Source organism: Pangasianodon hypophthalmus, chromosome 4 (assembly GCF_027358585.1).
Source record: "Pangasianodon hypophthalmus isolate fPanHyp1 chromosome 4, fPanHyp1.pri, whole genome shotgun sequence".
Taxonomy (NCBI): Eukaryota; Metazoa; Chordata; class Actinopteri; order Siluriformes; family Pangasiidae; genus Pangasianodon; species Pangasianodon hypophthalmus.
The window spans coordinates 4,798,304-4,812,602 of record NC_069713.1 but is presented as its reverse complement, the minus strand read 5'-3'; the positions used below and the strand labels follow the sequence as shown (position 1 = coordinate 4,812,602).

The 14,299-nt window shown below is 38.0% G+C and overlaps 1 protein-coding gene across 1 annotated transcript; it reads right to left on the bottom strand.

Annotated features, from left to right (window-relative positions):
• Positions 1-59: 59 nt before the first annotated feature.
• Positions 60-9,106, bottom strand: LOC117597057 (carcinoembryonic antigen-related cell adhesion molecule 5-like). Its single transcript, XM_053233516.1, has 5 exons — positions 8,986-9,106; positions 5,638-5,928; positions 4,440-4,775; positions 1,013-1,288; positions 60-429 (listed from the first exon to the last, which is right to left on the bottom strand). Exons 1-5 carry the CDS (start codon positions 9,104-9,106, stop codon positions 98-100), a joined length of 1,356 nt encoding a protein of 451 aa, XP_053089491.1. The 3' UTR covers positions 60-97.
• Between the last annotated feature and the right edge of the window lie 5,193 nt (positions 9,107-14,299).

The window sequence follows — 14,299 nt, the reverse complement described above, 5'->3', positions numbered from 1 at the left end:
CTGTTTGTATGTTTTAGCTCAATCTATGTACAAATAAATTAATTTACACTTGTGTGCACATGCATAACATAGGATATTGTACACAGAGTTACATAAACTAAGGACTATAGCTTACATTATGTAAAGCTACTGAGTTCAAGACACGTTTGTATTTAAATGAATATTTAAATGATTTCTCACCTCTGACTGAGAGCCAGCTTTTCAGTGACTCTCCTCTCTCTGGGTGTTTACAGTGGTAGAAACCTTCATCTGACTTTGAGACAGTTCGGATGATCATCTCTCCTGTAGTCTGTGTCTGGAGAACTGATCCATCTTTATAGAAATCAGCTCGGAGGTTTGAGGAATTTGTGTTGCGATATAAACAGCGTAGAGTCAGAGGATGTCCCTCAGTCACAGGATGGACAGGACTCTCCAGGATCACATCACCATCTAGAACACAGAAAATCACAAACAAGGAAATCCACACACTATGATGTGTGTAGATGATATAAATAAAAGTTATCTAATTTATCTGTATATAACTTAAAATCCTCTAAACCTGTGGAGTCTGCAGGTATTTAATTCAAGCCTCCAGAAAACTGCCTACACTAGCTCATGAGAAAACATTCAACTGAATCACGAGATGCATCAGTACAGATACTGGTATCAGATATCGATTAGATACTGTGCTCATGAGAAAAAAAAATTCAACTGAATTATGGAAGCAGCAGCACAGATATATATGAATATCGAAAATTGATTTGATTCCATGCTCATTTACTGATTATTATTACTCATTTTACTAATAAAACTAGTATATACTACTACTACTACTACTACTAGCTACTAATACTCCTAGCATACACATATCCATACTCATAATTATAGAAATTACGGGTAATGTACTGAGAAAAAAATTTTGTTGTTGTCTTCCTGAACGGTTTTCCCCATTTATAGACTCAGAGTTCTGAATATTCAATAATAAATCATATCCCTTTTCCTTTAACAGTAAACACACTGCATGAAGACTCACCATGCACTGTGATGTTGAAAGGATTACTGTTTTCTCCAGATTCAGACTCACACCAGTAAACTCCAGTGTGGGATGTGGAGAGGAAGCTGATGTTACATGTAGATCCTGTAACTGATCCCCACCGTGAACAATCTAACACTCCCTCACTGTGTGTGTATCGTCTCACTGTCCATCCAGTAGAGTTACTCTGGTCCTCACAGCTCAGTGAGAGAGAGTCATTAGTAAAGTGTTGAGTTCTGCTGGGATTGATGATCAGAGAGACTGGAGGAGATTCACCTTAAACACAGAAAAAAGGCACGTAAATAAAAACAAAAAGTGGAATCATGTAATAAATTGAGGCAGAACAAAAGGAAATTGCTGTAAATGTACAGTATTTATTTTACAGCAAAATACTGTTTTTTCACAGATTTACAGTAAAATATCAGAAAATGCATTGCATAGTGGGATATCTAATGTTTTTCCAGGGGTAAGATTGTAAAATTTCTCCTTCTATCAAGCTTGAGTTTAAAGTGGTTCAGGCTTCAAGTTACAGATCAGAAGGTCGTCTGTTCTAATCCCAGCATTGTTAAGCCGCTATGGTTGGGTCTTTGAGCAAGAACTTTAACCCTCATTTCAGTTATATCCTGCATCAGCCAAATGAGCAAATATACTGGATTGTGTTTTATTTTGTACTATAAATATATTTCCAAGTATTTTACTTGCAGAATTTACAGTATATTACTGGAAATATACAATAAACATAACAAGAATAATCTGTGAAGGTATTAGAATACTTTACAGTAAATATATTTTAGTTATTTACTGCTATTTGCTAACAGGAAATTACTGTAAATATTATAGTAAATGTTTTACAGTGAGGAACAGGTGCACACAATCAGGGAATCACATCAGCGGGGGACATTATGCCTCTTCACCACCAGATGTCACTGTCGCCTGAGTATTAGTCTAGCTCTATCACACCACCTCCAGGTCACTTCCTCATTGTAGAGTATATTAGGCCAGCACATGGTCTTATACATGATGTAAAGTCTTGCCAGTTCCAGAGTTTGTGCAAGTTCAGAGCCATGTTTAGTTAGTGATTGTCATTGCCCTGTTTAGACTCTTTGCCTTGTCTTTTGATTAGCCCTCCTATTATCTTTGGGGTCAATTTGACCCCATTCAATGTTTAACATCTCTAAATACATGGTTGACATCATTTTTTTTGCTTCTTATTTAATGACTTTTCCTAATTTAATGGGGACAATGAGAAAAACATGAAATTATCATGATGATATGTCTTCAGTATCCTGTACACATTTTGTAGCATCAGTGTTCCTTGGGGTCAATTTGACCCCAGGCTGTTTTAGATGTATAAAACATATAAGAAATATCAAAATTTTACACACATTTGTTTTAGATGATACTGAGGGTCACTATAACATTATAATTTTATAATCTTCAAAAAACCTCCTTCTGCTTTAGGGCCCTAATCTAACATAACCATACCTGTAGTATTGCGAGAACCACTTATAGTTCACATGACAATGGAAAGGGGAAAAAACAATTCTCATGAGGACACTGATAGTTCACCCAACATAGGGGAGGAACAAACATATAAAAGCTTACACAGAAGCCTTCTCTAAAATTTCTCTTGGTGCTCTGTGGGCTCTCTTTTTATGACGAATGAATTGAAAATGACCTTTTAGCAAAGGTTTTCTGTCAGTGAGGTTTTGTCACAGTTCTTTGACAGTGTATGTGACATAGAGGAGAATGTGTCTGAGACAGAGGATAATGTTGAGGAGGACCCTGATTATGAGGCATCTTCCTCTGATGAGAATGAGACTCTTAGTGTTGACCCTCCTGTTGCCTCTCAACCACCAGCAGACACATTACCTTCCAAAAATGCAAAGTTATTGTGGTCCCTCTCCCCGCTTGAATGGCAGGGTAGACTTAGTGCTGCTAATGTCATCAAAATGGTCCCAGATCACCAGATACGCTGAGGGTGGTATTAGACATGGCTGAAGGACTGAATGTTCATAACATTACATATGATATTTTTTCACATTGCATACCCTGGGTGAGGAACTGCTGAAAAGGAAGGTTACCATGTAGGGGACAATGAGGAAAAAAACAAGCTGGAGCTTCCCTTTGACCTTCTTGCAATGAAGTTTGCCTTCACTAACAGAGCCACTGTCATCTCCTATTGCCCCAAGAAAGGGAAAAATGTCCTGCTGATGAACACCATGAACAAAGATGCTGTCCTGAGCACCAGAGAAGACAGGAAACCACAAATGGTCTTGGACTACAATAAGACTAAGGGAGGGGTTGATAATCTGGACAAGGTCACAGGCACCTACAGCTGCCGATGCATGACTGCCCGCTGGCCCCTTCTGTTTTACTAATAAAAATGTTTGAAATTGTGTTTGCTTTTTCCTGGAGTCAAATTGACCCCGAACATAGTACATGTTACTATCCTTGATAACAGAAATTGTTCTTCTTTCCAAATGTTATAAATAACAAAAATCTGTACTTAGAAATAATATAAAACCTTTAAAAAAACAAAAAGATCTTTCTTTCCAATTGTAGGTCAATTAGTGAGATTTTATGGTGATTTGCGTATTTTTCCATAGTCATGCAATCGGTATTGTGGATGAATTAAGTGGGGGGAGGGAGGGTTGGGTGAGGGTCTATATTTTATTTAAAGGGCTATTTAGGTAGTCAACAAATAAACATAAAGTACTTGACACACTAACTTGGGTAAAAATCATATTCTGGAGGTTTAAATTTCTGGGGTCAAAGTGACCCCAAGGATAAAAGATGTTAGCAATTTTGAGGATAATAGGAGGGTTAATCTTTAGGATTTGTTCTCTGGTTTCTTGTACGATGCTTCAACATGTTTGACTCTTGCCTGCTTTACACCTCTGTTATCTGCATTATATTTACTAACAGTGTAACATAATGACATCATCTGTACCTGCATCTGTTTTTGCTCTAAATAGCCATATTTGTATCTGTATTGGGCTTTAAACCTTTCGGCAAGCTTTCTAAAACAAACAAACAAACAAACCTCCTATTTGTATCTGTATCTGTTTAGAACACATTTTCTCTTCACTCTGAATAATGTATTTGTACTTGGTTACATCAGTAACTTTTACCTTCTCTATCTTTGTGGCTTTTAAAATAAAATCCTCCTGCACATAGATCCTGAACCATCTCCTGAGTCCTGTATGTTACCCAGAAAAATTACCCAATGGCAAGGGGCAGAGACATCACAAAATACAGAGGAACACAAGGGAAATCATGATAATAAGCCTCTACCAGCACTTAGGGCTCTTTAACTGCCTTATACATATTAATAATAAATTAAATAAATAAATGTTGCATTAATCTGATCTTACATTCACACTTTTCTATTCTACACTTCAACCCAACAGTTAATTTTCCTCACCAGTGATCCATAGTGGCTGTGGATTGCTGTACTGTGTGTGAACGGCTGGTTCTCCTCTCTCTCCTCTGCACATATAAACTCCTGTGTGATTCAGAGCAGCAGGATTGAGAGTGTAGGAGCCTCCAGATCCTCTGCTGCTGTCTGAGAGGAGCTCCACATACATGCTATAGCCACGATTATGTTTTATTTGAGTTAAGCCATCTCTGTAGGGAACAGTTGTGTACCAGCTGAATGTCCAGTCTGTAGAGGAGTCTGTAACCTCACAGCTTAGAGTCACTGAGTCTCCTTCAGTCAGCCAGCTCTGTGGAGATACACTCAGTACTGCCCGTGGTCTCTCTGTTACACAGGAAATACAAAATGATTTTTTGCACATTTTCATGTGCACATAAAGAAACCTCACAAAACTATAATTTGTCAGAAGTCATGGTTTCTTACAGAAACACTTTATTTTACATTACATCTAAATTGCATATTCATACCCACATAATTTGAACAAATTTTCAAAGGTTAACTGAAATGAAATTATAATTAAGAGTACAGCATGGTGCAGGTTTTGTGTATTATTTTATGTTTTTACTTACAGTAAATTTGTACTTAACCCTTAAGACTTTTATCAAGCTAAGTTAAGGTTTCCATCCCAAAATACAGATTATTTTCCTATAACAGCATGTCCTCATGTGATTTATTTGTTTTAAATCACAGCAGTTTGCCAACGATTATAATTTTTTTATTTATTAATGAATGACACATTATATTTTTCATCCATTTACAGTTACATTTTATAGTTACATTCTAGTTAATGTTTTTCAGACATTCCACAAGTTAGTTCTTGTTCAGGTATAAACAGTTATTTCCTCACCAGAGTCTCTTTTTTCTCACTCTTTTAATGAAAAATGCAGCTTGTCATGTTACAGGGAAACCAAAAAGCATAAACTCCTCTGTCCTGAAGACTTTTCCACGGTGGAAAACTTAAAGTTACAGCTTTACCTCTTTTTTTAAATTATTTTTCTTTGTTAAATAACATGTTTTTAAACGTTTGCATTTGATCTTATCAGCCACCAATGACAAATACTTTTAAAACATGTGTATTTCAAGATTATTTTGAACATACTGGAATAACAAGGAATTACAATAATTAAATATTTTCTGACTTCTTCTAACAAAACTGTGGTGAAAAGGGGACAAAATCATGACATACCTCTCGCTGTAATCTTGACAGGATCACTGAGCTCTGTGTAGTAGTCATAGTAATAGGTGTAGTAGTAGTAGTTTGTCCTGCGTGCCTGACACTGGTACACTGTTTCTCCTGCATTATCGACTGTCACTTGTGTGTGTGCTTGTTCACTGTTCAGAAGCTGTAACTGCTGATTATTTTTGTACCAGAGAAACTTCCATCCAGTCGACTGCTGCAGCTCACAGCTCAGAGTGATGGTGTCTCCAGTGTAGACGGAGCTCTGAGGATTCACTCTCACAGTCGGTTTGGGTTTTGCTGTTGGTATGAAATGATGAAGGTGTCAGAGCTGCTTTTCAGTTTACAACATAAGCAGTAGATTCACTGTGCTTTAACATATGCTTTGTGTCTAAAACAAACATTTATATTTAACATTTGATACAAGATGTTACAACTGTATTTTTTCTTACACGGCTGGTATTCAGTATATTTTCCATGTAACAAAATTCATGATTGGATTGAAGTGTAAAACTCTGTATTTGATGATTTTAGATTGTTATTTTATGGATCTTGCACAAATCCTGCACCTCCATCTGAACATATCTGCATTTTCTTAAAAATAAGCAAAGGCTTCCTGCAGTAAAGCCATGACTGAGGACTAGAATATCTACAGGCATTCTGTAGCTAAACATAATCATCTAGCTGAGAAACATTAATTATCATTTTCAATTCAGTCCATCCATGAAAATAGAATCAGCCTGGAGTTTTAGTGAAGAATAAATTAGTTTTGTGTGCATGTCTATATAAGTACTTGAAATTAGTTGGCTCAGTCTGATGTTTGTTTTTAAAAAAAAATGAAGTAATGTTATAAATATGCAATTTACTGAACATACAGTCAGGTCCATAAATATTGGGACAGTGACACAGTTTTGGTAATTTTGCCTCTGTACACCACCACAGTGGATTTGAAACGAAGCAGTCAAGATGTGACTGAAGCGTAGACTTTCAGCTTTAATTCAAGGGGTTTAACAAAAATATTGCATTAACCGTTTAGGAATTACAGCCATTTTTTACAGAGTTCCTCCATTTTCACAGGCTCAAAAGTAATGGGACAAACTAATATAATCATAAATATTAGGATTATTTTTATTACTTGGAGGTAAATCCTTTGCAGTCAATGACTACCTGAAGTCTGGACCCCATGGACATCACCAAATGCTGAGTTTCCTCCCTTGAGATGATTTGCCAGGTCTTTACTGCAGCCATCTTCAGTTGTTTCTGCCTTCAGATTTGTCTTCAGTAAGTGAAAAGCAGCTCAGTTGGGTTGAGGTCAGGTGACTGATTCGGCCAATTAAGAACATTTAATTTCCAAGCCCTTGGGTTGCTTTCACAGTATGTTTTGGGTTGTTATCCATCTGTACTGTGAAGCGCTGTCCTATCAGTTTTGCAGCATTTGACTGAATCTGAGCAGAAAGTATAGCTCTGTACACTTCAGAATTCATCCTGCTACTTCTATCAACAGTCACATTATCAATAAACCCCAGTGACCCAGTTCCACTGGCAGCCAAACATGCCCATGCCATAACACTGCCTCCACATGTTTGACGGATGATGTGGTATGCTTTGGATCATGAGCCCTTCCTTTCCTTCTCCATACTTTTCTCTTCCCATCATTCTGGTACAAGTTAATCTTGCATCAGAACTGGTCAGCCTTTTTTTAGAGGTTTTTTTTAGCAAAGTCTAATCTGGCCTTTGTGTTCTTGAGTGTTACCAGCAGTTTGCATCTTGAATTAAACCGTCTGTATTTACATTCATGAAGGTGGCTCTTGATTGTAGACTTTGACAATGATAGGCCTACCTCCTCCAGATTGTTCCTGACTTGGCTAGATGTTGTGAAGGGGTTGTTCTTCAATAAGAAAAGAATTCTGCAATCATCCACTTTAGTTGTTTTCTGTGGTCTCCCAGGCCTTTTGGTGTTGCTGAGCTCGCCAGTGCATTCCTTCTTTTTAAGAATGTACCAAATTGTTGATTTGGCCCTCCTAAAGTTTCTGCTATCTCTCTGATAGGTCTGTTTTGGTTTTTCAGCCTAATGATGGCCTCCTTCACTTGTATCAACACCTCTTTGGACAGCATATTGAGAGTTCCCATGAACAGCTACCAAATGCAAATTCAACACTTGGAATCAGCTCCAGACCTTTTATCTCCTTAATTTATCATGATATAAGGAGGAAACAGGCCACAGCTGGCCATGAAACTGCTTATCAGTCAATTGTCCCATTACTTTTGAGCCTGTGAAAATGGAGGAACTCTGTAAAAAATGGCTGTAATTCATAAACGGTTAATGCAATATTTTTTGTTAAACCCCTTCAATTAAAGCTGAAAGTCTACGCTTCAGTCACATCTTGACTGCTTCATTTCAAATCCACTGTGGTGGTGTACAGAGGCAAAATTACCAAAACTGTGTCACTGTCCCAATATTTATGGACCTGACTGTATGTGAGACAGACTGGAAAAATTCATCACAGGTTGCTACAGCTGGATTCTGGTAACATTCAAACATGATGAAAATCAAAAATCACCTCTATAGCTAAATGTGCTTTTCTAAGTGTGTTTTTCTAAGGACCTGATAGAAAAATGTTGGACAGTTACATAGAAACAGACAGAAGCCTAATCAATTCAGTTTGTAATCAGTTAGTGGCTGTCAAAATGTCTGTGATGCTCCTGTGCCATCACATCATCATTAAAACAGGGAGGAGTGATTACACATTTTGTACAGACGACAGCAGACAAAGTTATAAAATATTTAAATGAACTAATACAAAGACATTAATAACTAGAAATATAGTCAACAGAACAGAAGTGAATCAGGGATTATTTCCCCAGCGGTGTTAGTGTGAACAGACATCAGTCAAGTGAAGAGAAGATAATGAGGCTCGTATTTAAATGCTGTGAGTGACTTCTACCTCAGGTGATGAGACAGAGACTGATGTGGATGATGCTGATAATCAAAATCTCTCAAAATTACAGAATTCTCAGATAAACTCTTTAAAATTGCAATGCCTCAAATGATCTTCTAATAAATCAGAAAATGGCACAGCCAACACAAGGTGAGATTTACTGCCTTCTTTCTTAATGTTCACTGTGTACTATTAATCAGACTGACTCACCACAATTCTACTGCAAACTTAATATAAAACCCAAATGCTACTGCAAAACACATGATGATGATTCCTGTGAAAGAAATTAGTGTCTACTAGACAGGGAAGTGAAAGTCAACATTAAACAAACAGGGACTCAGCTACTGACAGCTCAAAATCTGAACCTTGAAAAATAATGCTATCATATTAAATAAGAAATAAACTCCCACAGACTCACCTGAAACAGTCAGTGTAACAGCATCACTGATCTCTGACCTCTGAGAGTCACTGCTCTGTCGTCTGCAGGTGTAGTCACCACTGTCAGAGTCAGTAACAGACCGGATTATGAACTCCTGCATTGTGTTGTCTGTGAGTCTGTTATTATTTTTATACCAGCTGTATGTCCACTGAGTGCTTCCTCCTCTCTGTATGTTACATCTGAGAGTAACACGCTCTCCAATGAACACATGTGTATCAGGCTTTATGGACACCACAGCTTTAGGACTCCCTGTGAAACATTCTGTTGTTAATAAACCTTACATACAGTAATTCCCAAGTGTACACTACTAATATAATTTTTTAGACTGAGTATGAGTACATGTTTTTTGTTACTTGTTGATACTGATATGTGTAACCTACTTACATCATGGAACATTTTATTTAGCACTATTTATGTCAGTTGTTCCCATGTGCTGCTGTCATTAAACTTGTGCTGTTTTATAATTAATATGTTAAGGCATTTAAGCAGCATAAAACTATTTAAGCATAAAACTATTTATTCACATCTAAACTTTTGTTGGTCATCCTCTTCTTATATTACAATTTACTGTCTTAAATGAAAGTAGTTCTTGTAAAAAGGGAAACAGTAAATGAAGAGCCACACAGTGTGGGTGAATTTACCAAGAGCACAAAGTGAATCTACACATGAGATGGTACGAGAACAAAGAATGAAAATAACTAAGTTAATGTTACGTTCTTTGTTTAGCGCTATAAAAACTGCATTAATAAACTAGGAAAAATTGACAAATTATGCACAAACTTCTCAGCCCCAAAACAAATCAAATATGCACACAATATAAAGGATAAACCGTATATTAATCACCTTGAGCATGGGCCACTGGTATAAGTGAAATCAGCACTAAAAAGGAAACAGAAACAGAACATGACATAAATATGGAAAATATTCAGTCTATTAATGAAAACAGCACATTTTAGACACAACGAACCTACAAGAATAAATCTTATTCAGGGAATCTAAACTACCATCTGTAAGAAATACATTTTAAGCTCTCTTAATAATAAATAAATAAAACCTACAGTAACTTACACAAAGGTCACTATTCTGCTCATTAAGCTGTTTGTTTCACTTTATTTCACTTTATTGCACAAAGTAACCAAATATGCAGCAGATATTATTATTGAAGAGTGATAATCTCTGGGACATAAAAGCAACAGAGTATCACACTGTAACGTTCTTAATGAGAGAAAGCAAGAGAGAGAGAGAGAGAGAGAGAGAGAGGATGGACAATGGAACTACTAGTTAAGCATTTCATGCATGAATTATTCTGCAGTGTGGAACGAGAGGGCAGAGAAGTGTGGCCCGACTGGTGGCGGCCTGTGGTTGAAGACTGAAACTAAATTGACTTTGATGCACTCTACTGGTACCTGCAGTACCTTTTTAATCCTGACCTTATCCACATTGTAAAAGATTTAATAAGAACTGTTTAAATACCGCTTCCAACACTTTTTTTATACTATAATAGTATAGTAATAGTATAATATACTCAGTAATAGTAATAATAGAGTGTTCCAGTAATAGTATATTTCAGTAGTATGTTCAGAAATCTTATAACTCTGAATAGTCATTTTGTCTCCAGCTGGCCCTGCTGTGGAGACTCTGGCTTCAAATAGTGATTTTCATCTTGGCCAACTTTTGGCTTTAAAAGAGCTCAGTGAGTGTCAGTGGAGTTAAATTTGTCCACCACATCAACAGTTAAAAAGTTAAGGCTTAATTACTGCTTTCAAACATTCACTTTCACACCTCCTCCCTTTATTCACTGCTGAATTTGCACCACAACGTGAAAATAGAAAATAAACCACATCCGTGACCTGGTCTTTGTTCTCAGGCCTCTAACACTGTCACTGCTCTGTGTGTACAGGACTAATGAGAAGTGTTTGTTTCTGCAGAGGTATTGCTCTTATTTTTAATACAGACAGATAAATAATGATTAATGATTATTTAGAAAAAAGAGCTGTGCATTAGTTTAGTATTAGTCTGTATTAGAGTGAACTTGCTGTACTGAGATGTTTCCCTCACATAATAATAACAAATTGGAAATGTAGGTTATAAGGCATTTTCTCAGTAAGTATAGTTAAAGCTAACACGGTTTTATTAAAACTTTTCTGTCCACAGGAAAGACTCCCAGAGGCTCATCACAGTGTCATGAATATGCCGGAACTAGCATTAGACTACGTTTCCCATCAGCCACGGCACTGCACATTATCACGTCACATGACTGGTTACACCTGATTCACGTTTTTGGTTAATTAGCACTGGTATTTAAGTCATGTTTGGCACAGCACATTTGCATTTGTCTTTCTTTGTCTCATTATACTTTCATGTCTCATGGTTATGTTTCTTTGTTTTGTGTTTTGTTTTCGTCTTTATTAAACGTGAATCTGCACTTGCATCTGTCTAAGCCTTCATTACATGACAGATCGCAAGACCTACAAATGGATGCAGTGGATTTTCTCGCCGTTCAGGAAGAGTTCTTGAAGAGGAACTGCCTGATGTGCGAGCAACAGGGGAAAGGAGCGTGGGTAAAGGCCACTCAGGAATGGCTCAACACAATGCGTCCCTTCAGAAAATTTTTTGAATTCAATTCAATTGAAACCATCTTCCACCCTCCCTGCCCCACTTCGGACGTTGCTCAGTCTACCTGCCCAACTGAGGACATCGCCCTGCTCCCTTCCTCAACTGAGGATGTGGCTCCCCAATCCTGCTCCGCTGGGGAAGTCCTTCCACCCCCATGCTCAGCTGAGGACATCACTCCCAGAATGTCCATCACAGAATGTCGCTCCCCCCCCCTTGGCTTCACGGAGAATATTGCTCCCCACTCTGAGCTTGTGGAGAGAGTTGATTCCCCCCTCTGGTCTCACAGAGAATGTAGCCCACCCGCTGGCTGAGAGGTGGCTGATGCTCCACGCTCATGCTCGGCCTGGGACATTGCGCCACCCCTCGGCTGTGCGGAGGAAACCTCCCCGCCTCTGTACCAGAGGGAGGACATCACGCCTCCTTCAGGCCCTGCGAGTGGTAGTGCTCAAAAGAACTTTGATCAGCTAAGCAACATCTTGTCTGGGTGTCCAGGACCACCTCCTGAACTTTTTTCATGCGTCTGGAGCTGCGCACTATGGGGATTCTGTCATGGATATGCTGAAACAAGCATTAGACTACAATTCCCATGAGCTAATGCGCCGCACATGATCATGTCACATGACTGGTTACACCTGATTCATGTTTTTGCTTAATTAGCACTGGTATTTAAGTCCTGTTTGGCACAGCACTATTGTCTTGCGTTTGTCTTTCTTTGTCTCATTATGCTTTCATTTCTCATGGTTATGTATCTTAGTACTTGTATTTTGCCATGAGTTCTTAGTTCTTGTTTTGAGTTTTGTTTTCGTCTTTATTAAACTTGAATCTGCACGTGCATCTGACTAGGCCTTGATTATGTTACACACAGCAGCTAAAGATATTTCAGTTAGTCACAACCATGACTTCCACTGGTGATAGTACGAACACTGTCCAGTCATTTTCTTTTAGCAAATCAAATGATCATTACAGGTTGTCACTGAGCAGCAGATGACAGCAGGACACAGAAGATCAGATACAGATTCCAACAATACAGATGCGTTTACACTCATTCGATTATTTAAACCCTGTGTTTTAAAGCTGGAGGGGATGGATATGTGTAACTTCTAGTTTAGTGTGATTTTTCATGCATGACATTTTCTGCAGAGTGGAAACAGAGGGCAGAGAAGTGTGGCCAGACTGGTGGCAGCGTGCAGTTGAAAAGAGAAACTAAAATGTCTTTGATGCATGCCACTGTTAACTGCAGTACATTTTAATCCTGACTTTGTCCACATTGGGGGGATATTATAGTAATAATAAACCCAGTAATAGGAACTGAAGAGTGTTCCAGTAATAATAGTGTAGTGTTCCTAATAAAATGGCCAGTGAGGGTATGTACAGAAATTGTATCACTCTGAATAGTCATTTTGTCTCCAACTGGCCCTGCTGTGGAGACTCTGGCTTCAAATGTTGATTGTCAGCTTGGTCAACTTTTGGCTTTAAAAGAGCTCAGTGAGTGTCAGTGGAGTTATTTTTTTAGATTAGATTCAACTTTATTGTCATTGTTCAAAGTACATGTACTAAGCCAATGAAATGCAGTTAGCATCTAACCAGAAGTACATAAGTGGCATATTTACAATAATGTCCACCATATCAACAGTTAAAAAGTTAAGTGTCAGTTACTGCTTTCACACGTCCACTTTCACACACCTTCACACTTCCTCCCCTTCTTCACTGCTGAATTTGCACCACAACATTAAAATAGAAAATAAACCACATCCGCGACCTGGCCTCTGCTCTCAGGCCTCTAACACTGTCACTGCTCTGTGTGTGTGTACAGGACTAATGAGAAGTGTTTGTTTCTGAACAGTTATTGCTCTTATTTTTAACACAGATAGGTAAATAATAAACACAGATCAGCTACAGATTCCAACAATACAGACTCGTTTACACTCATTAGATTATTTAAACCCTGTGTTTTAAACTTGCTCTACTTGTAATCTTACCTGTTGTACTATCATAGTTACTGAGAGTAGTTACACATCAAACTAAACCCTTCTCATAACAGATATGGATACACTGATCCACCTTAGCAGTCATGCTGAAGTACACACAATGTCCTAATCACACAATAAGCTCATCACTCAGGACATTCAGACTGCAGATGAACAACTTTATACCCCACCACTCACTCTAATGAAGACACAAAGAGAACATTTACTCACAGAGCATCACAGAGAGTGGACTGAGCTCCATCCTGTCTCTCTAATGACTGACTGACTGACAGAGCAGAGGTGTGTGTTAAAGCCTTACCACTTCCTGTGTTCTCTCTGGGGTTGGGGCGGCCCGCTTCTATTTTAGTGGACACAGACACAGCAACTTCCTGTGTTCTCACACACACACACACACACACAGAGAGAATGTACATATATGTCACTTCTACCTTTTAGTTGACACAGATGTGGTTGCTCCTGTTCCCTTATATTTCACATTAAGGCTGTTTTAAGACTCACACTGTAAAACCTATAACGTTTCACTTTACTAGGATTAAAATCATTTGCATTAAATAATAACAGATATTTTGCCTATGTCCATTATATTCTCAGTGTCCACTCTATTATGAACACATATACACCTACTCATTCACACAATTGTCCAATCATGTGGCAGCAGCACAATTCATAACCTCATGCAGTAACTTGTA